This window comes from Gekko japonicus, unplaced genomic scaffold, assembly GCF_001447785.1.
Source record: "Gekko japonicus isolate JY-2015 unplaced genomic scaffold, Gekko_japonicus_V1.1 scaffold15, whole genome shotgun sequence".
Classification (NCBI taxonomy): Eukaryota; Metazoa; Chordata; class Lepidosauria; order Squamata; family Gekkonidae; genus Gekko; species Gekko japonicus.
This window is the reverse complement of record NW_015165830.1, coordinates 931,772-954,239: the sequence shown is the minus strand read 5'-3', so window position 1 is coordinate 954,239 and position 22,468 is coordinate 931,772. Positions and strand designations below refer to the sequence as shown.

General features: G+C 46.3%; 1 protein-coding gene across 1 annotated transcript in view; it reads left to right on the top strand.

The window, feature by feature from the left end:
• CDR2L (cerebellar degeneration-related protein 2-like) overlaps positions 1 to 22,468 on the top strand; it is a 47,291-nt gene that overhangs the window by 17,973 nt on the left and 6,850 nt on the right. The window contains exons 2-3 of the mRNA XM_015410766.1: positions 16,774 to 16,886; positions 19,807 to 19,955. Of these exons, the coding sequence (XP_015266252.1) occupies positions 16,774 to 16,886; positions 19,807 to 19,955 (262 nt within the window). The remainder of the gene's footprint in view (positions 1 to 16,773; positions 16,887 to 19,806; positions 19,956 to 22,468) is intronic.

The following is a 22,468-nucleotide window of genomic DNA, read 5'->3' as shown; positions in this document are numbered from 1 at the left end:
CATAAAAACTGCTGTGTAAGTTGTCATCTCACAGACTTCAGTGTCCTGTTGTCCATCACTAAAATGAGTAAATGTTTTCTTGACAAGTCTTCTACGTTATTGATTCTTGATCATATTATAATAATAGAACATATGATTTGACCAGTACTCTGTGACTTGGCCTGCTTTCTTGAGGTATCTGCCCTCCATGCAGGTTATTTTCTGCTGTCTGGTTATTGTACAATTATAGCCTGGAGTCAAGGATGATCTGGAGTGGCCCCCTATGGCAGGGGTGTCAAACATGCAGCTCATGGGCCAGATTAGGCCCCTGGAGGGTTTCTATCAGGCCTGCAGTGGAACTGGCTGTCTCCTGCTTTTTCTCCCAGTTCTGCTGCTGCTGCATCGCAGTTTGCTTTGCTTTGCCAGACTCTCTCAGTTGCTCAGGAGAGATAGATAGGCAAGCTTCTGTTCCATGCTCTGGCTGAGGGTCCTCCCCCTCCTCCTCCCAGGGGGAGAGAAGGAACGAGCCAGAGCTTGCTTCCTGGCCAGGCTGGCTCAATTGCACAGGAAAGAAAAGCAAGCCTTTCTTCCCCTGAGGCGCCTCCCTGAAGAGAGGGAGGGAGGGAGGGCTTGCTTTGCTTGGCTGCCTCAATCACACTGGAGAAATACAAACAACCTTTAAGACCAACAAAGTTTTATCCAAGGTATGAGCTTTTGTGTGCCTTGCTACAGTGTGTGTGTTTTGTTGGGCTTGTTATGCTGTGGCTCTCCTGGGTGCAACTGGGAACTACCCCTTTTCTTAGTTGGAAAACCATGTGAACTATTTAGACGAGGAATAACAACAAGGCAGTAAGGTTGATTAGGCTGAGAGTGTGTGTTCAGACCAAGTTCACCCAGCACATTTCCTTTGGAGATTTTAAACTTAGACTTCCCAGATAGTAGGCTGATACTGACTACAGAGAAAGACTAGTTTTGTAGAAAAAGACACAGCCCTCAGTCACACACAGTGTTGCGGGGAGGGCGGGGTATAAATTGAATAAAATAAATAAATAAATAAATAAATCATGGTGCCTTCTCATGTTCTTGACCAGCACACGAAGCATTTTATGTACAAAAGTTTGCAGTGCCCAGCCATTTCATGTTTTTCCCTGGGTCCTAGGCTCAGAACTCTGAGCATGAGATTTCAGTAGTGAATGTCAATAAATCAAAAGTAAGTTTGTAGCTTACAGATACACACTTGAACAGCATACTCAGGATTGCAACAGCACAGACATTTTGATGCAATAATTCAGAGCAAGAGGTATCAGTTATCAGACACTGTTAAATAAACAAAATATTGCAAGAGAGCAAATGTTTTAAGAATGTTTTTATTTTAACTTTTAAAAATTGTGTTTGCCTCCTTTATAAAGTTTATATCTCCGCTACCTGGCCTTACATTTTATGACACACATGGCCCGGCCCAACAAGGTCTCATTTATGTCAGATCCGCCCTCATAACAAATGAATTCAACACCCCTGCCCTGTAGTGTGTGGATCAAATGCTTATTGGCTAAGTACTTATAAGCTATAGAAAGCATTCTCTCTGGACTGTGCTTTCTGACGATCTGTTAGGAACCATTTCTTGACCCACCAGGGTTCTGGTGAAAGAAATAGGGTGGGTAGAATTGTAACATCCCCTATTTTTTTATGGTACATTGTAAAGAAATGCATTCTTTCCTTGGAGGTTTGACATGAGCAAAACCTTCACCAGAAAGTTTTAAAAGGTCCCCCCCCCCTTTGGGCAGAGACCAGGCAGTAAGGTGAGGATGTCAGTTCAATGACTTTCCAGGATCACCTCAGCTACCTCTTAAGAAATGCTAATAGGTCTAGCTAGAGACAATGGGATGGGTCAAGCTCTCCCCCTTCTCCAAGCAGGGAACAGAGATTTGGAGGACTTTAGACTAGAAAGGTTCCAGGAAGAAGCTCCTGGAAATAATTCTCTGACCTGGCCTGACCTGGTCAGTGGGTGGGGAAAAGAGAGGTGATAAAACTCAGAGGAGCAAGGAGAAAGGTCACTTTGGTGGGTGTGGAGTCCATGAGAGCAGACAGAACTCTTAACTTAGGAGGCAGCCATTTTGACCATGTGCTGTTCTAGAGAGTGGAAGAAGCTTCAAGGTAATGGCACTGTGTAGAGATCTGTAATATGCTAAGCTAAGGAGCCTGTCCTATATTCTAACAACTGATAAGGCATGTATAGAGGGAGGGACAGAGGATTTGCATTTTACCCATTTCTTTTGAATCCCTTGCTCAATATGGTGCTCTGCTAAAAGTATGCTTGTAAACATTCTTTTTAACAAATACTTTATAACTTTTAATGCTGGTAGTGATTTTTTGCACCACATAGACCCCCCACCATCTTAGACATGCTATTTTAAAAGAAGCGCCAGGGGGAAGGCAGTCAGTTGGCCAATGGCTATTCCTCCAAGGCAGTAAACCACCCCTGCGGTGACCAGGTGCTAGGCAGCGGGAGACACAGAGGCAAGGCCTCAGATATTGGGAGGGAAGCTGGGAGTCCTGACTCTCCCGGTGGGCACGTCCTGCAAAGGTCAGGTGGTGGCAGTGGGCTACCTGAGAGAGAAGGAAAAGCCTCCCCCGGTGTTGGGTAAACCTTGGAGGGCAGGATGGAATAGGGCCTGCAGGCCAAAGCAGGCCCATTCCACCACGTATACGTTGCATCTTTTTTTCCTGTGCCTAAATTTATATTCTGTCTTTCTAAGTGAATCTTAAAGTCAGTTTAACATTCAGCAAAATCAAATAGTAAAGCTTTATAGGCAGAAAGTGTTAGGGAAGGTGGTAAAATGCTAGAATATTCTCCCCAGGAACAGTTTTCTTGGATACAAGAAACAAGAATGTCAGAGGGAAGGATATAGCCTGGCCTTTTTCCTGACAGGCTGATTTTTATGTGCATTCTTGGCATGGGGTATTTGTTCAGTTGTGTAGTGCCCCACCTGTGGCTTGAGATCACGCAGCCAAGACAAAGCCTTGCCTCTTTATTCTATTTAATGTATTCACTGGTCCTTTCCTTTATTCAGTTCCTTTGTGTGCCACTGAATTGCTTAGATCTTTTGCCAATCCAACAGCCTTGCCATGTGAACATTATTATTCTACATTTAATACAGATGCAGGCTAAATGGTAAATTAGAAAATCATTTCAGTAAAATCCATAGTCCTTCATCATTTTTACTTTTGATGGTTGCAAATTCCTTGCAGCCTCTGCCTGCCTGGGTAAAGAGAAAGGGGCTCAGTGGGTTGCAATTTCAAATCTGGTTGCCCTATTTTGGAATTGTGAGTATGACAATTCCTCAGGAGAGGAAAAGAGGCTGATGTTATCAGGAAAGTGGGAGCTTAATGCTGTTGTTGTTCATTTAACTTCATTTATAGTCCACGTTTCTCACTGAGACTCAAACAGCAAAGATCACTACTAAATAAAACAACGCAGTGGGGCTACGACTGAAGAATTAGAAAATAGTGCAGGCAAAAAGGCAACACAGCTGTCCAAGGGTTGACACAGAAGGAGAAGAGTTGGTTTTTATACTCTGCTTTTCTCTACCCCAAGGAATCTCAAAGAGGCTTACAATTGCCTTCCCTTCCTCTCCCCACAACAGACACCCTGTGAGGTAGGTGGGGCTGAGAGAGTTTGGAGAGAACTGTGACTGGCCCAAGATCACCCAGAAGGCTTCATGTGGAGGAATGGGGAATCAAACCCGGTTCTCCAGATTAGAGTCCACCACTCTTAACCACTACGCCACTCTGGCTCTCTATCATACTGAAGAAGGCTGAAGACATTAAATTGCAATTAACGGGGGACAGGGATATGTACAATAAACACTGCAGTATGCTATAGTACTGTCCACAGTTCCCCCTAACCTGCTCTAGGGGGCGCTGGCACACAACATTTCAGAGGCCAGCTCAGAAGATTTCTGCTTCAGCTCACAAACAATGGAGGATGGGAGCACCTCCTTCTGGGGCCCATAGAATTGGACCCCCTGACAGCAAGAACCTTAAATTGAACCAGTAACTAGAATGGGAGTGACAGACACATTCTGCACCAGCTGCAGCTTCTGGATTTGGGACAAGGGCAGCCCCATGTAGAGAGCATTACGGTAGTCCAGTCTCGAGGTGACCATTGCATGGATCACTGTTGCCAGGTTCTCTGTACCATATAGACCTCCACCATCTCGGACATGCTATTTTAAAAGAAGGGAACCAACTGCTTGATCAGCCAAAAATAGTAGAAGGCTGATTTGGCAGTGGCTGCTACCTGGGCCTCCATTGTTAAGGAGGCATCTAGGAGCACTCCCAAATTCCTAACCTCCGACACTGGCACCAACGGTGCCCCACTGACGGTTGGGAGCGGGATCCCTACTCTCAGGCCACTCCGACTCAGGCACAGGACCTCTGTCTTTGTCGGATTCGATTTCAATCGACTCAGTCTAAGCCAACCAGGCTTCCGGGTTAGAGCCAGACTAGTTAATGAGGTGACAGAGTATTTACTTTATATGGGCCTTTTTGCTGCCATTTGAAATGCCTCAGGGAAACCCTTGCCTTCAATGTCATGCTCCGTTTGCAGGTCTTTCAATTTTCAGAGATTTCTTCCACCTTTAACAGATTTTGGGGGGATTAATTTTTCAGAGGTTTTTTTGTTATATTTTCAAAATTCCAGTGTTGCAGTGTTTTTATACAGTATGTTGTTTTTATAGCATGTGTGTTTTGGAGCCATGGAAACTCCATTCAATACAGAACACTGCAGCCCAGCTACTATCAGGCACTAAACGGAATGCGGCGACCAGGCTGCTGTTGGGCCTCCCTAAAAGCACTGCACTGGCTACCTATAGCATACTGAATTCGGTTCAAGGTGCTGGTTCTTACCTTTAAAGCCCTATATGGTCAGGGACCTACATACCTAAGGGACCGCCTTTCCCCACACATTCCCCAGAGAGCACTACGATTGGGGTCCCAAAACCGCTTGGCCCTACTGGGCCCTAGAGAAGCCAGGCTGGCTGCGACAAGGGCCAGGGCTTTCTCAGTGGCGGCTCCACACTGGTGGAATGAGCTCCCGGAGGACATCAGGGCCCTGCAGGACCTCTTACAGTTCCGCAGGGCCTGCAAGACAGAGCTTTTCCACCAGGCTTTTGATTAGGGAGCTGCATTCAAGAAACTGTAGCTCTGGCCCAGCACCAATATCATTGTCAACAGCCAGGTAACCCAGACTATGCTATTGGCTGGCTGTTGTCTGAGGATGCTGCTAAGCCCACCATCTGACATAAACTAGCACTTTGTATTTTATAACTTATAATATTTATAATTGTATTGCTCTGTTTTTATCTAATTTCTGTTTTGTTTTATATTTTATGTGAGATGCCCTGAGCCTGCCTTGGCAGGGAAGGCGGGATATAAATTAGATGAATGAATGCATGAATGAATAAATAAATAACTAGCGCCAGAGAACATTTTTTAAAGTATCTATAGGAACTGCAGAGCTGAATCAAATCTGATATCATCAGTTCATTAAACCCAATTATGACAGCAGTTGGAAATTTAACAGTTTGAGTCACAGGCTTGGAAACCTTTGATAATTACCTGGTTGACTTTGAGATAAGCAGAGAGAACAGACTTCAAAAAACTAAACATAGAGCAACAAACAGAAGATAAGGTCAGAGAGCTCAGATGTAACACTCACTTTATAGGCTTCAAAGAAGGGAGCAGAAAATAAAAACCAAGCAGCTTTTCTTACTTCCTGGATTAGAGAAACTTTAGAAATAGAGGCAGAGAAATCTTCATTCTAGAGAAGATTTTTTGGAAATACTGGAAGATAAGATTGTGGGGAGAAGCTATAGCTCAGAGAAAGAGTATCTGCTTTGTTTGCATAAGGTCCCAAGTTCAATTCCTAATATCTCCAGTTAAAAGGATTGGGTAGTAGGCAGGGGTCATTTCGTAGAAAAAGAGGTGCAGGAGTTCATTAGCATAGCTCATTAGCATAACTTATTTGCATATGCCACACCCCCTGCCATCACCAGATGTGTGTCAGAAGGCAACACCTACCGCTCAGGCTCCATTGGACTGTTTTGGATTGCTAGCTATTGGGGGGGGGGAACGTGCAGATCTGTCCTCGCAGAGGAGGGAGAGCTTATATCTGAATAAAACTTGGTCTTAAAGGTGCCACTGGACTGTTTTGGACCGGGGGCCGGGGGGAGCTCTGTAACTTACCTGGCTGCTTCTTGTTCTGATTGAGGGCTGCTGGGAGCAGGGGGTGGGGCTTGTTGCATGTGCCCGCCCCCTGGGCTCTTTACTGCCGGAGCTCCGCTCCTCTGCGCTCCTGCAGGAAATGACCCCTGGATGTAAGACCATGACCTGAGACCTGGAGAGCCACTGCTAGTTGCAGTAGATGATAGTGACTTTGATAGTATTGGGATATTTGGTTAATATAGCACAGTTTTGTGCAGTCATCGAAGCGTGATAACTGCATGCAGTAAATAAATCTCCCAAGAAGTATATTGCAAAAAAGTAAACTTAGATTTGTTCAAGTAGATCCAGTTTACATTCAGATTGCAGTCCAAAGAAGAGACTGGCCTAATCTAAAGAGTACTTTCCCTATCACAAGTGGCCATCTTGTCCTGCATCATGTGCGTGGGAGTATGAGGGCATTGTGTTTACAGGAGACACCTGCAGAGGCAAGTGTCTCCATGGAAGGCCATGTGCTGAGGGTGAGAGGATAAAGCAAGAGAGAGAGGAGGGGTCAGAGGGCAGCTCCCAGGTTATGACAAGGAGAGGCATCCCATTCAAGGAGATACACCTGTACACACTTAAGAGTGATGTAGGGCCCCCACCCCCCCAATGTCCAGGCATGCTGAGTCGCTCACTCCAACAGATAGTAAAAGGTAAAGGTAAAGGTTCCCCTTGCTCGAAAGCCAGTCGAATCCGTTTCAGCTCATCTCCGTTTCAAAGCCGAAGAGCCAGCGCTGTCCGAAGACGTTTCCGTGGTCATGTAGCCGGCATGACTAAACACCAAGGTGCACGGAACGCTGTTACCTTCCCACCGAAGTGGTACCTATTTATATCTGCTTGCAATTTCTTGCTCTCAAACTGCTAGGTTGGCAGGAGCTGGAACTAGAGATGGGAGCTCACTCCGTCATGCGGCACCCGGGTCTTGAACTGCTGAACTACCGACCTTCCACAGCCTGCAGTTCAGCATCTTAACCACTTGAGCCACCGCAGCTCCCCAACAGATAGACCCATGTGTAATTTGGGGCCTCAGGTTCAGATTCCACTAAGAGAGATGCTGGCAAGAAAGCAGAGCTCACGTTTTGACCAGCCACAAACAGAGCAGGTGCAAGACAGAAGAAGAGGACAGGGTAGAACTTGGGCTGTCACAGAATTCAGTGGTGTCAGGGTATATTCAGCACCCTCCAGCTTTGTTAAAACCACGGGCATCAGAGTAATGTGTCACATGTAAGAATCCTGATATTGCTATAAATGCCTGTATGGAATTCATGGAGGGTGAAAAGACAATTCTCCTTCCTCTCAGGCTCCCAACCCACCCATAAGCCTCAGCACTGCTGAGAATATCCACTAGGGCTCAAACAAAATGTCCCAGGGGGGTTTAGCAAATCAGTTCTGGATCCCCTGATCCAACTTGCATTCCCTGCAGCCAGGCAGCAGCTGTAGGGAACTAATTACCCAAGTGCCACAGAGGCAGTATTCTGCGCACATACAAATAACGCCCCCTTGGTGCCATTTTGTGCCGGAAAATAATGTAGTGGGAAAGCTGAAGCCTCTCCTCCCCCTGCAATATGGTCCCAATTTGAATTGGGCCCTTGTAGCACTTGGGGAGTTAGTTCCCTGCAGCTGTCATGTGGCTTGGGGAATGTGAGGCTCCCATTACAAGCCTTGGCCACCTGTCAGTGGGGAGGGAGGCATCACCCATCAGCCCCGTGGGCACCCCACCGTGGAGCTCTGCACACAGAGCGCACAGGGCCCCAGAGGGTAATAATGCATTTTTGCCTCTGTCTTCAGTGTGGAAGATGAGAAGTGCTTGCCCACTCCAGAACCGCTGATTTCGGGAGGGGTGTTGAAAGACCTGAGTCAGATTGAGGTGACAAGAGAGGAGGTCCTAAAACTGATATACAACTTAAAAACTGATAAATCACCAGGCCCAGATGGCATACATCCGAGAGTTCTGAAAGAACTCAAATGTGAACTTGTGGATCTCCTGACAAAGATATGTAATCTTTCCTTAAAATCTGCCTCCATTCCTGAGGACTGGAAGGTAGCAAATGTCACTCCCATCTTTAAAAAGGGTTCCAGAGGAGATCCGGGAAATTACAGGCCAGTCAGTCTGACGTCGATACCGGGTAAATTGGTGGAAACCATTATTAAGGAAAGAATTAGTAGGCACATAGATGAACAAAACCTATTGAGGCAGACTCAGCACGGTTTCTGTAAGGGAAGATCTTGTCTCACTAACCTGTTAGTGTTCTTTGAGGGGGTGAACAAACATGTGGACAAGGGGGATCCAATAGATATTGTTTACCTTGACTTCCAGAAAGCTTTTGATAAAGTTCCTCATCAAAGGCTCCTAAGTAAGCTCAAAAATCATGGGATAGAAGGACAAGTCCTTTTATGGATCAAAAACTGGCTAATTAATAGAAAACAGAGAGTGAGTATAAATGGGCAATTTTCTCAGTGGAGGGTGGTAAGCAGTGGGGTACCACAGGGATCAGTACTTGGTCCACTGCTTTTTAACTTGTTCATTAATGATTTGGAGATGGGAGTAAGCAGTGAAGTGGCTAAATTTGCGGATGATACAAAGTTGTTCAGGGTGGTGAAAACCAGTGAGGATTGTGAGGCACTCCAAGGGGATCTGTCAAGGATGGGCGAGTGGGCGTCAACATGGCAAATGGGGTTCAATGTGGCCAAGTGCAAGGTGATGCACATTGGAGCCAAAAATCCTAAATATAAATACACATTGATGGGGTCTGAACTGGCAGAGACTGAGCAAGAGAGAGATCTTGGAGTTGTAGTGGATAACTCACTGAAAATGTCGAGACAGTGTGTGACTGCAATAAAGAAGGCCAATGCTATGCTGGGGATTATTAGGAAGGGTATTGAAAACAGATCAGCCAATATAATAATGCCCCTATATAAATCAATGGTGAGACCTCATTTGGAATACTGTGTGCAGTTCTGGGCACCACACCTTAAAAAGGATATTATAGCTTTGGAAAAAGTGCAGAAAAGGGCAACTCGAATGATAAAAGGGTTGGAACACTTTCCCTATGAGGAAAGGTTAAAGCGCTTAGGGCTGTGGTGGCAGCTACAAGCATGGACGGCTTCAAAAGGGAATTAGATAAGCATATGGAGCAGAGGTCCATCAGTGGCTTTTAGCCACAAGGTATAGATAGGGACTCTGGAGCAAGTGATGCTCTGTCTTCTTGGTGCTTGGGGGGGGGGTCAGCAGTGGGAGGGCTTCTAATGTCCTGGCCCCACTGGTGGACCTCCTGATGGCACTGGTATTTCTGGCCACTGTGTGACACAGAGTGTTGGACGGGATGGGCCTTTGGCCTGATCCAACATTGGCGTCTCTTATGTTCTTATGTAAGAACATGGATGTGAGGGTAACCCCTGCTCACCTCTAGCTGCAGGGTACAGCAGGGTGCCCACGCTGTCAAGGGCATTCTCATGCCAACCTGCATGCCACCCCTAGTGGAGGCACAGCAGGAGGAGGTGCCAGGAGGGCTGGAGAGACTCAGACAGGTCCCCCAGCAGCCTCTCGATACCCCCCCCCGGTTCCTCACCTATATCCTTTGGTATGGCAAGAAGCCCCTCCAGGTGCCCGTCAGCCACCATTACAAATGCTGCCAGCCCCTCCATCCATTGCTGCCCCCCAGAAAAGGCATCCCACTACTTGTGATAGCTCTCCAGCCACCCCCTTTCAATTACCACCCACAGAGAGGAAAGGATGGGCAGGATGGGCTGTGCCCCCTCCTCCGAGCCATCAGCAGCCATGCCACGTGGCCCAGGGACTGCTGCCCTGCCACTGCTCTCTGCCCACCTCTGTCTTTCAGGGCACGGCCGCTGCCATCCAAAGACGTTGAGTCTGCCTGTCATGTGCCAGCCAGCTGTTTCCTCCTCTGAGGAGGAGGAGGAGGAAATGAAAGAGTCGGGCCCTGCACCGGTGGAATACCTGTGTGAGCAGCTGGGTTTAGAAGCAGACCCAGCAAGAGAAGCATCAGGAAGCAAGAATGCTTTCCAGCTGCAGCCAGGCTGCTCATTCTGGTAGGAAAAGAAAGAAATGACACACAGGCGGGTTCTCATGGGATCGCAACCCCTGTGTCCTTTGCCACCAGGGGCGCCTCCTCGATGGCAGTGTAGAGGGAATGACCAGGATGCTGGATGTGTCTGGGCACTTACAAAGGGTGGCTTCTGCCGCGGTGTGAGCAATTAATGGTGTTTCGGCTGCGTGGTTGGGGTGTCACCTGAATCAGCAGCTGAGTAGGTACCAAAACAGATGCAGGAGCAGCTGACGACATTCTGTCATGGCAGAACAAAGGGCCATCGACAGTCCCGCAGGGGCTACCATGCAGCAAGAGGTGCCACGTCTGGTACTCCACCACGTCTGGTACTCTGCCACAAGGGGGGACGCCGAGTGGTGGTTTCTGCGCCTTCCTTACCTGAGTCAGCATCCTGTCACCACTTCCCTGTAATAGAATGACATTAGCACCTTCGGGGCATAGGTCTCCTGGACAGGAAAGGGTGTGGCCATCATGTGGAATCAGCCAGCACATAGGTTGGTGGTGCTTGCTGGCCACCACAGGATTCTGGTTGGGGGTGGTGTTGCCACCTGGCTAGGCAAGCAGCCTAGTCCACGACCATCACAGTGGCCCCCCTCCCCCAGCAGCTGCCTTGGGCAGGCCCCGAATCCGATGCACCTAACCACCTGGTGTGCAGCATCTATGTGCATTTGGGGGCCCACTGCTCATCCCCTCAGCTGCCAGGTTCAGGAGGAGGAGATGCTATGTCCAGTGCGGCTTGGTGTCACCATGGTAGGCCCAGAGGAGTTCTGGGGGTAGGGGACTGGGAGCCTTGCTTACCTGTTTGCATGCAGCTGCTCCCAGTGGAAGGCCTGGTGTACCTGTGCGGACTGGGAGAGGTCAGCCACAAAGTGTGGACTTTGCTCTCTATGTTGCCAAGAGTCAAACGGTTCTTTTCCCCCTATTGATTTCAAAAGCAATGAACACGTCAGTGGTGAAAGGAAAACAGTTTAATTCTTCATAAATTACCAGCATAAACAGAGAATTATAAAGAGTTATACCCACGTCCCTTTCAGCTGTGGGAACCCCAACAATAGCAACGGGTAGACAGTGGGTCAGCCAAAGTGCTCAGCGTTCTGGTCTGGTCAGAGCTGAAGTTCCAAAGCAATCTAGGCACAGAGGGAGAAACCTGTGGTTCACTACTGTCTCCTCATATTACAGTTGTTTCCACGATATGTCACTACACTCTTCCTGTGGTGTATTCCCCCCAGGTGCTCACCCAACAGTGCTAGGTGTCCTGTCTGCATTGTGTAGGGATGGGCACTAGCCAGGAAAATGCAATTCAGTTCATGACCTAACCATGAACCAAACAACAAACCAAACCAAGAGTTCTGTTTCCAAACCAAACTAGTTTGTGGTTCGTGGCCCCACAAGCCCAGTTGAAAGGGACCACAGTCCTTTCAACAGGGTTTGCAGAAAGCCCAAAAAACAGTTGAGCGAAGGAAAGCAGCTTGCTCCCCACGGCTCAGCTGTTTTGCACTGTCTTGTGCAGTCCTTTTAAACTTTAAAGGGACTGCAGAAGACAGCCCAAAGAACCGCTACACAGCAGTAAGGCATTCCCCACCACTCAGCTGTTTTTATGACTTTGGAGGGAACAGAAAGCAGGGGTTTAGAAGGACTCAGATTCCCTACTTTCTGCTCCACCGACTGTCAGAATCTAGGGTCAGTCCAAGCCAAATTCCAGAGTCAGAGTCAAAGTTCAGTCCAAAGGTCAGTTACCGAGACAGCAGAGTCCAGTTCAGAGCATTATACAGGAAGCAAGGTCCAACAGTCCAAGGTCATTCATGAGTGCAAGGAGGAAGATTCCAGAGTCAAGAGCCAGTCCAAGGGTCACAGGCAGTGCTCCCTCTAAGCTGTGGAGTCTTGTGGACAAAAATTCTACTTTGTAAGCTACTGGCATTAAAGTTGTGAGCGAGCAATTTAGCTGTTGCATAAATTAGTTTGCTCTGGAGCCATCCTTCCTGAGCTAAGACAAAAATGTGTGGGCCAGAGGCTAAAAAACTGAGCTAGCTCACACTACCTCAGCTTAGAGGGAACACTGGTCACAGGAGCAGAGCTCTGCTCACTGAGTCAAGAGATTGGTAACATGTTACTTCTGCAACATGCAGACTCCCATCACTGGGTTTTATAAGCACTTCCTAACAAGCCCTTGTTAGCAGCCAGCCGCTTGAGAGTACTGTGGCAACTACTCCAGGCTGTCATCAGCAAGCAGCTGGCAATGGGCCAGGAGACGTGCATTCTGCCTCCTTGCTTGCGGCTCCCTTCTAAGCTTCTGTCTCTGGCACTCAAAGGGTGGAGGTGAGCCTGGTGGACTAGTCTTAATCACTTGCGTCTAATCTGCTGCATCAGAGCTGGGCAGTGGCTCTGGATCAGCTGTGAGTGATGAGTCTTGGTCAGCCTGCAGCTCATCAGCCTGTTTTATTGGCTTCTGCTGACTCAGAGCCAGCCAGCGTGGCTCCCCTTCTCCTGAGGAGTCCTCCTCCCCTGAGCACTTCATGCTGAGCTCAGGCTGACCCACGACATCCATAAACTGCCACAATGGGTTTGGTTCATGCCCATCCATAGTGTTGTACCCGCCACTGGGGTGCATGTGCTTTCGCTGTAAGTCTGTATGGCAGGCAGCCATCAGAATTCTGGGGCAGTTTATGGCAACCCATTGTGGCAATTACACGGAATGCTGTCTGATGGCTGCCTGCCATACAGACTTACAGCGAAAGCACATGCACCCCAGTGGCAGGTACAACACTATGGATGGGCATGAACCAAACCCATTGTGGCAGTTTATGGCAATTCCCATTGTGGCAATTCTGGGGCAGTTTATGGCAACCCATTGTGGCAATTCTGGGGTGACCTCCTGGAACTATTTGTAGGACAGGGGGCCATGATTGGGTCCCAATGAGGGGCGCTGCTGGAGTGAGGGAGTGTGCTGATTGGATGCAAACTTAGTTGGTATCCTGAGCCGCTTGGGGTTTCATGGGCGTGGCCACAGCTGTGTGTAGGGGAGTGAATTTGAAGTTACCATGGCTGTCAATGGGCTACAACACCATTTTTTGCTGGTGCACCTTTACACCTGCTGGGGGTTGTTCCCATGCTGAAAACACTTTGGAAGCTGCCTAACTGCTGCCACACCCCCTGGAATGCCCACATCTACACCAGCAGTGGGGTTTGTCCTGTTGCTCTGCTGGCATGCAGGTGCGGCGCTCTTGGGAAAGTGAATTTCTTAATTCTTTTTTGAAGCCCAAGCCCTACAAGTGCAGGGAATGGAAGGAAGGAAAGAAACAGGATGTGGATTACTGGTCCCCTCCTTTTGCTATAGCAGACAATAGCTGCTCAGAAGCATTGCTGACTACAGTCCAGGGAAACCAATGTGACGGACAGAGATTCCATTAGCACCTCCATAACAGCACGACTCCCTTCAGTTTTCCACTACACTGGGATGCATTAGAGCAATTTACCACACAGCTGTGCTGTCCTTGGGAGGTCTGCTACTGAAACCAGACAGGTGCACTTGAATTTCTTGCAACACATAGGAGCCTAAGGCAACTTGTCCCTCAGGCAGTAGCCATTAACAATCTAAAGCCTTCTCACAGGTTTGCAGATAAACAGGTGATCAGACAAAGGCAGCTTAAAAGATTGGATAGGAAGCTTCATATCTTTACTGTGAGGGGAACAAGAGATGGATGAAATGCCGAGGGTTTAGGCAGTAACTATAAGCTATGCCTGCTCATTTAAAGGGCTGAATATAGTTATTTGTGGCATCTAGAAAATTGGCTGGATTCATTCAATATCTGTGAATTGTAGCTGTGATTAAAATAGTAGGGCTGCCTTTGGAAAGTCTTCAGAAATCTCTGTGGATGCAGAATACAGAAGTCAGATTGTAAACAGGGGCTTTCAGCAGTGAGCATATTTCACCAAACTGGCTTTCAGACTGCTTGCAAGAGTTATTTAAAGTATGTGTGCTGAACATTAAAGTTCTCAACAGCCTTGGACTAAGTCAAAGAACTGCCTCCTCCCATATAATCCTACTCAGGCCCCGGTCATATATAACCTGTAAGCCGCCCTGAGCCTGCCCAGGTAGGGAGGGCGGGATACAAATTAAATAATAAATAAATAAATAAAATCAGATGGGTATTTTCCAGAAACAGGGTCTTTTATGTGGCTGTACCATCCCTATAGAGTTCTCTCCTGAGAAATGTTTGCTGGTACCATCTTGGTTATCCATCAGGCTCCAATGAAGTCTGTCCTATTAACCTGAGTCTTTGTTGCTTATGCTTTGTTGTTACTTTTTTCTAGGCCTGTAGTTCTTACTAGTGTTGGTTTTAATGCCCTTTTAATTGTTGCTGCTTTTATCATTATTTAGTACTGTCTGTATTGTATTATATTGTAATATATAGTAAGCTGCCTTGAAGTCTCCTGTTGTGGCAGTAAAGCAGCATATAAAATTTTAAAACAAATACAATCTTATTCTGAGAGAAGATTAGGGATGCTCCTGTGCAACCCCTTATTGCATTAATGCAACTTATCTTACTTGGATGGAAGCAAAACACTACATAACAGGAGTGGGATTGCCTCTGCCAACCCCACCTCCTGGCATCTGGATGTCCAGCCAAACATCTGCAGCAAGCTTCTACACACATACAGGTGTAGGTTTCTCCATGCATTCAGGAAGACCGCAAAAGTAGGATCTTGCCCACATGTTGGCGCCTGGGAGCATATATTTGTACACATAGACATAGACCAATGTGCGCAATTCCATTCACTTCCATACACATCCAATAAATACACAGACTAACATTTGGAAAGCTCAGTAAGCTCAAAACTCATGAAAGCTCATACCCTACAACAAATTCTGTTAGTCTTTAAGGTGCTACTGGACTCCTACTCTTTTCTGCTTACCAGTACTGTTTCGGGGGAGGGGGACTTGAGGAAGGAGGGAGGTACCAGTTCAGCCACTTTCTTACTGGTATTCTGTACCAGCCCATACCAGCTTACTTTCTCCCCTGGCAATAACAGCTCAGCTGATTCAGACCAACTCATGGACTAAGGAGGGTTTTGAGAAATCAAGGTGCTGTACTCTCTGTTATGTGACACCCCTTAATGAGATAATCCAAAACTGTGGAGCTTGTTGCAATCAGTATGCAGATGGCATCCAGCAATATGTCTTGTTAAATAAGTCTCCAGATGCTTCCACCCTAGTCCAGTACCTCAATGCCATGGTCAAGTACCAGAGAGAGAGAGTAAACTGAAACTGAATGTCAAAATAGAGGTGACGCTTATTGATAAAGTTGCTCAGAGGGATGGGTGAGTTGCTTCCTACACTAGATGGTAGCTTTATTTTTTGAGGTGTGCCATGAGGAGCTTAAGGATACTGTTGGACCCAGCTTTATTATGAGAGAAGCATGTGTCCATGGTGACCAAAAATGCATTTTTCCAACAGAATTGAGCTCAAATTCAGTTTGTCCCCTTTCCTCCAGTAACCTTGAGACTTGTCAGTTGTAAGACACTCTACATGGGATAGCACTTGAAGACAAATTAGAAACTGCAATTGGGCGTTGAGTGGGTGTCAACATGACAAATGAGGTTCAGTGTGGCCAAGTGCAAAGTCATGCACATTGGGGCCAAAAATCCTAACTATAAATACATGTTGATGGGGTCTGAACTGTCAAGAGACTGACCAAGAGAGATCTTGGAGTCATAGTGGATAACTCACTGAAAATGTTGAAACAGTGTGCGACTGCATAGGAATATCATCCCTTAGTCAAGAAATCTCTTAAGGAGTTGTATGTGCATCATTCCAAATTTAATAATAATAATAATAATAATAATAATAATAATAATAATAATAATAATAATAATAATAATACTTTACGCCTGGTGCAGCCTGAACTTCCCTCTTAAGATGAACATCAAGGATAGTGGAAAAAAGGATTCTTCTTGCCTTGGGATTCTCCAGAGTGAATTTGGATTGGACAGGCCTCATTCACCCAAACTTGTATCTAATACATGCATCTCTCCTCAGCCACACATGGTGGTAACACACCCATAGCTGTTACAACCGTTTCAGGAATTTAGCCTACCAGAACCCAGGAGTAAGGCCTTTCCTGAAACTGACCTAATGCCTTCCTTGATGGGATAGCAATGAAATCCTCCCATGTGGTCTTCCAGGGGTTCTGTAAGACGTATTTATTTGAGAAGATATATCACTAGTGATGATTCTGCTGTGTAATGGTGACTTTTGTTTGACTAAGGCTTTCTTATGTTTGCTGATTTTATTGTTGAATTGTGTGTGATATTTTGGAGTGTGGGTAGCTGCCTTGAGCCTCGGAAAGGCCTTAGCAAAATGTTTTGAATGAATTAATTAATCAGCTGTAGTGATTTCACACATTCTGGTCCAAAGAGTGTGGAGGAAAGGCCCTCAGTGTGTTTTCTTTCTTTGACTTTTCAGACTTACACTTAGCTGCTGAGCTAGGCAAGACCCTCCTGGAGCGGAACAAAGAGCTAGAGGATTCTCTGCAACAGATGTACACAACCAACGAGGAGCAAGTACAAGAGATAGAGGTACTAATGACAGATGCTGGTGAAGCATGTACCCATTTTTGTTGCTGGTGAAAAACATAACCGTTTTTGTTGCTGTCCCTTGTTAAACATGACACTGAACACTTATCTGTGTGTTTAGATGGTATTTTAGCCAATTTGATATAGTTATCATGAGCTTCTGCCATGGAGATGTGTTACTGGGGGGAGGGGTAGTAAACACATGGAGGGGGCTGAGACAGTGAAGGATTAAAGCCTGCAAGAACATAGCATACCAGTGAGACCGTGGCTGCTACCCCCCCCCCCCAACCCATATGTTTTCATTCCAAGCTACAGCTTTTGAAAGGGTCACTTTGAACCTTTTTGAGTCCCCAGATTAGTTTCGGGATAAGGCTTCGAAATTGGGTTAAACTGTTCTGTCCCTTCATGACACCATACATCTGTTTTCACCTACATTTCCCATATGCTTAAAAATTACAATCTTTAAAATATTAAATATGGCTGATGGTGTGTATGTATATGTAAGTCAAAAGGGGGAAGAAAAAGGGTTTTTTGAAAACCCTCCGGTAATTCTAAAGCTCTTATATAGAAAAAGGCAGAAGTAGATTTTTTTTTCTGAAGGAAAATAGTGACCATTCTGTACTGGAAATATTAGAGACAATGAATAAGATGGGGCTTAAGGAATATTGATAAAAAGGGGATTTTCCTCCTGCTTCTGCACTTTTAATACAGAAGTAACAGCTGCAGAAATAGCTGCCTTATCTGAGGTTAGCCCTGCTTTTCTCCACAGCATACATAATCAGTATATTTTAAGATGATTAATAGATAGGGAGTTATTAGGAAAGGAACTGAAAATGAAACAGCCAATATTGGAGTGCCCCCAGATAGATCTGGGGTGTGGCCTCATTTGGAGTACTGTGTACAGTTCTGGTCACTGTATCTCAAAAAGGACATTGCAGAGCTGGAAAAACTGCAGAAGAGGGCAAGCAAGGTGATTAAGATGTCAATGCACGTTTCTTATGAGGAAAGGCTGAAGACTCCAGCACTTTGCAGTTTAGAAAAAAAAATTGAAAGAGGGGACACATGATAGAAGTTTATTAAAATTATGGATTCAGTAGAGAAAGTGGATAGGAAGACCTATCTGTCTTGTAATATCAGAACTTGGGCACCCAGTGAAGGTGATGGACAAGAGAGTTGGGGTAAACAAAAGGAAATACTTTTTTACTCAACAAGTAAGTACATTCTAGAATGGACTGTCAGTGGATGTAATGATGGCCACAAGCATGGATGGCTTTAAAATGGAGTGAGATTCGTATGGATTAAATGTATCCACTGTAGAAGGAGCATTGTTGTAAAACAGAAGCATTCTCTGTGTGAGGGAGAAGGGCAATGCCTCGTCTAAGGTAGTGGCTGCCATTTGCAATTTTTATGATGTTAAAAATAATATCATAAAACTAAAAATTATTTTTCAGAGCTGTGATGGTTGGTCAAACAATAGATTGTGGTGGTTGGTCAGTTAATAGATTACTTTACTCAGTTAAAATCTTTGTGATCAACTAAAAACATAGTCCCGATTAACTGGGCAATACATTTAAAAACATCAATTAAATTAAATCCAGTGGCAGATTGGAGCCCCCAGAAGTGGGGGAACCCCCACCTGGACCTGGGGGCTGGCAACCCTATGAACACAGAGTTTATTCAGATGAGTTTGTACAAGCTGTGTGGTTTATAAAGCTGGTACACAATGCAATGAACACCAGCGGGGAGCAGGGGGGGAGGCAAAATTAGATAGAAACTTCGCTTCGCCACCTCAGCCATATGCCTGGCAGAACATTTCTGTTTTACAGGCCCTGCAGAACTGAATCAGATTCCGCAGGGCTCGGATCTCATCTGGTAGAGCATTCCACCAGGTCGAGTCAAGACAAATGCATGGATCACTGTGGCGAAGTTGGGGCAAGACAGGAAGGGGACCAGTTGCCCAACTTGGTGTAGGTAGAAAAATGCCAGTCTGGCAACATTTGAGATCTGGGTCTCCATTGAGAGGAGGGCATCCAGAATCACTCCTAAGCTCTTCATGAGCGGCCTTGGTGTCAATGGCTCACCCTCAAAGGCATTGTGGGTCCCCTGTTCAGCCTGGGATGTCCCCGGTTCAGCCACAGGACCTCCATCTTTGATGGAATTAGTTTCAGCTGGCTCTCCTTCAACCAACCAGCCACAGCCTCCAGAACAATGTTCCCTCTAAGCTGAGTTCCTGTGAGCTAGCTCACGGTTTTTGAGCCTCTGGCTCACACATTTTTGGCTTCGCTCAGGAAGGATGGCTCCAGAGCAAACCAATTTATGCAGTAGCCAAATCCCCTGCTCACAACTTTAATGCCAGTAGCTCACAAAGTAGAATTTTTGCTCACAAGACTCCATAGCTTAGAGGGAACATTGCTCCAGAACCCTGGCCAGATTGTCTAGGGTGGTATTCGACAGTCCGTCCATCAGCAGATACAGCTGAGTGTCATCAGTGTACTGGTGACATCCCAGCCCAAAGCTCCATATTAGCTGGGCAAGAGTGCGCATGTAGATGTTAAATAACATTGAGGAGAGGATTGCCTCCTAGGGGAAACTGCACACCAAAGGGGGTGCATTGAAACCTTCTCCCCAAGTGCCACCCTCTGTCCCCAACCGTGGAGAGATAAGACAAACCATTTTAAGGCTGTCCCATGAATCCCTACATTGGTGAGGTGGTGTGTCATTAGGTCATAATCATCTGTGTCAAATGCTGCTGTCAGGTCAAACAAGAACAGCAGCGCTGTCCCACCTCAATCCAGGTGTCTGCGGAGGTCATCTATGATGGCAACCAAAGCTGTCTCCATCCCATAGCCAAGGCAAAAGTCAGATTGGAAGGGATCAAGGGATCTAATCTTTTTGTGGATGTCTTATTTTTTTCTTTTCCAAGTATTTGACAAAACAGCTGGAAATGCTACGACATATGAATGAGCAGCACACTAAGGTTTACGAGCAGCTGGATATGACAGCACGGGACCTAGAACTGGCCAATCAGAAGCTTGTGCTGGAGAGCAAAGCATCCCAACAGAAGATACAATGGTAAGGCTTCTTCTGGTAGGTCCTTTAGGTGGATTCACACAACTAGAGATGGGCACAAAGCAGCTTACGAACTAAAGTTTGTGACGAATTTGGGCGGTTTTCAGTTTGCAAACTGAAGTTCATGGCAGGTCAACCGGCACAAATTTCCACGACCTTTCAAGTGGTTTGTGAATGGATATCTTTCAGACAGAATGTCTCCACTCAATCAAAATGTTTACCAAACTTCAAAGTAACTGGGGGGTGGGCAGACTTCTCTAGCCTTGGAAACGCAAATAGGGGCCCTCCAAAGCTGCCAATCACAAGAGTTCCCATTCTGCTCTATGAGATCAGAATGCTATGTATACCTTTAGCTCAGCTCTGCACCTTCTCTTCTGTTGGGTCTAGCCAGTTAGACAGACAAGTAGGGAACTTTTTAAAAGCAGAGCACATTCATTTACTCCTGATCGTGAACACCTCTCTCCTGGTGGGGTTTGGGTGTTAGGTGGACTCAGGGCTCTGAGCCACCCCATGTCTCTACTCATGCTAAGCAGAGGGGCTTAGCTACTGGGTGCCTCAGCTGAGGACCCGCATTTTATACACTCCCACCCATCCTGATTGTGAACACCTCTTCCTGGTAGCTATTCTTTCTGCAACTGAATGAATGGAACCAATCATCTTGGTTCTTATAATTTTATGATAAGAACCAATCTGGGTGGCTTGTTACATTATAGATCAGCTGTCATTTAAAGAGTATCAGTCCAGAGATGAAGGAATAACATTTTGCCTTTGTGAAAGACGGGTAATATACTATCCTGAGGGGAAATTACTACAGAAGGGCTGTGTCCTTTAATTTTATTTTATTTATTTATTTTTGGGATTTATATCCCGCCCCATCCAAAGTCAGCTCGGGGCGGCTAACAAGCGGCCATGCCGGAATTAAAATATGCATACAGCAGCATAATAAAAACAGATTAACATACAATTTGGTGCTCACATAAATTACATAGAATTTCCTACAATCCAAGATGGACGGCATCCCAAACTGGCGGTCAGATTATTCACTGCAGAAGCGCCAGGAAGAGTGTTTCCCTTGCTCTGTTGGGCGACATCTGCCACTACTGTGTGGGGCAGATGGTTGTAACATCATTGGTGGTATGATGGTGGTAAGACCGAACAATGGCATCAATGGGGAATGGGAACAGAATGAGCCCTGATATTCTTGAAACAATAGGTTCAATCCAAATAGGGTTGCTAACTCTGGGATGGTATTCTTGGAGATTTGGGGGTAGGGCCTTGGGAAGATGAGGTGTGGAGAGGGACTTCAGCAGGCTATAATATTATATAGTCTGCCCTTCAAAGCAGCCATTTTTTCCAGGGGAACTGGTCTCTGTTGTCTGGAGATTCATTGCAATTCTGGGAGCCCCCCCCCCCCAGGTTGGAAAGAAACATGTGTAGAGCTCTGCCCTTGGAACTTCACCACCTCCTCTTACATAACGTGGCCTTGCGTACTTTCTGAAAGTAGGGAAGAACCTTCAGCAAGTGTGAAATATAGCATGGAAGGCCTGAAATGGAAATGGAGAACTGGTGGAATTTGATCCCCTCCCATTTGTGTGAGCAAGAGCTTTCTCCATACAGGCTTGTATCCTGACCAATACATATGAAATACCTTAACCGCTCAAAAAAGTACTATATAAATTAGGGCTGCCAGGATCCTTGTGTGTGTGTGTGGGGGTGTGTGTGTCATCCCTGCCTCCATTTCCAATTTCTTGCCACCACTGTCAGCAGCAGAAGAAAAATTAAAAAATGACCACTGTCCCAATGGCCTGATGTCACTTCTCAGGAAAACTCAGATGTGATGTCAGTCCTCTCTAAGACTCACCAGAAGCTCTATGGTTTTATTAATAGCAGATCCCACCACATTTCCTCACCCACTCCCATTTCCCATTGGTTGCCAGGCCTGGTTGCCCAGCAACCCTAAATATAAATGCAGATATTATTCTTATGGAACTTCCTATGATAGCAATGAGTGGGGAAATTGTGACTTGTTTTCAGCTAACCAAAATACTTTTCATGGTCTACCTTTTAAAATGTATTTCTATTTAGCTTGATTGGCATGTTGGCTACTTTGGCTTTTTAATTGCTAAATACTAGTAATGTATTTCCTTCCCAAAAGTGGAGGTTAAGCCCATGCCTGCCCACAGACAGTCTTTTCACATTTCTCTGCTTTTTAAAAAATAAAGTTACCTTACTTTATAAGTTTGCTTTTCAAAGGATGAAGCCGGGATGAAGCAGCTCTCGGGTGGGCACAGCAGGTTTTTCCCTCCCTCCCCCTTTCCCCCCCTGCTGTCTCCCCACCAAGCTGCCTGTATCGTCTTTCCCCCACCAGCCCTGAATCCTCCTGCTGCCTTCCTGCGCCCAGCACCTGCTGGTGGCGCCCTTACAGTGGGGGTGGTGAGCAGCAGGAGGCGTCGGCGGCAAAAGAGGGGGCCGCAGCTTCCACCTCCTTGTCCAGTGGGTGCGGGGCTGGCATCTGC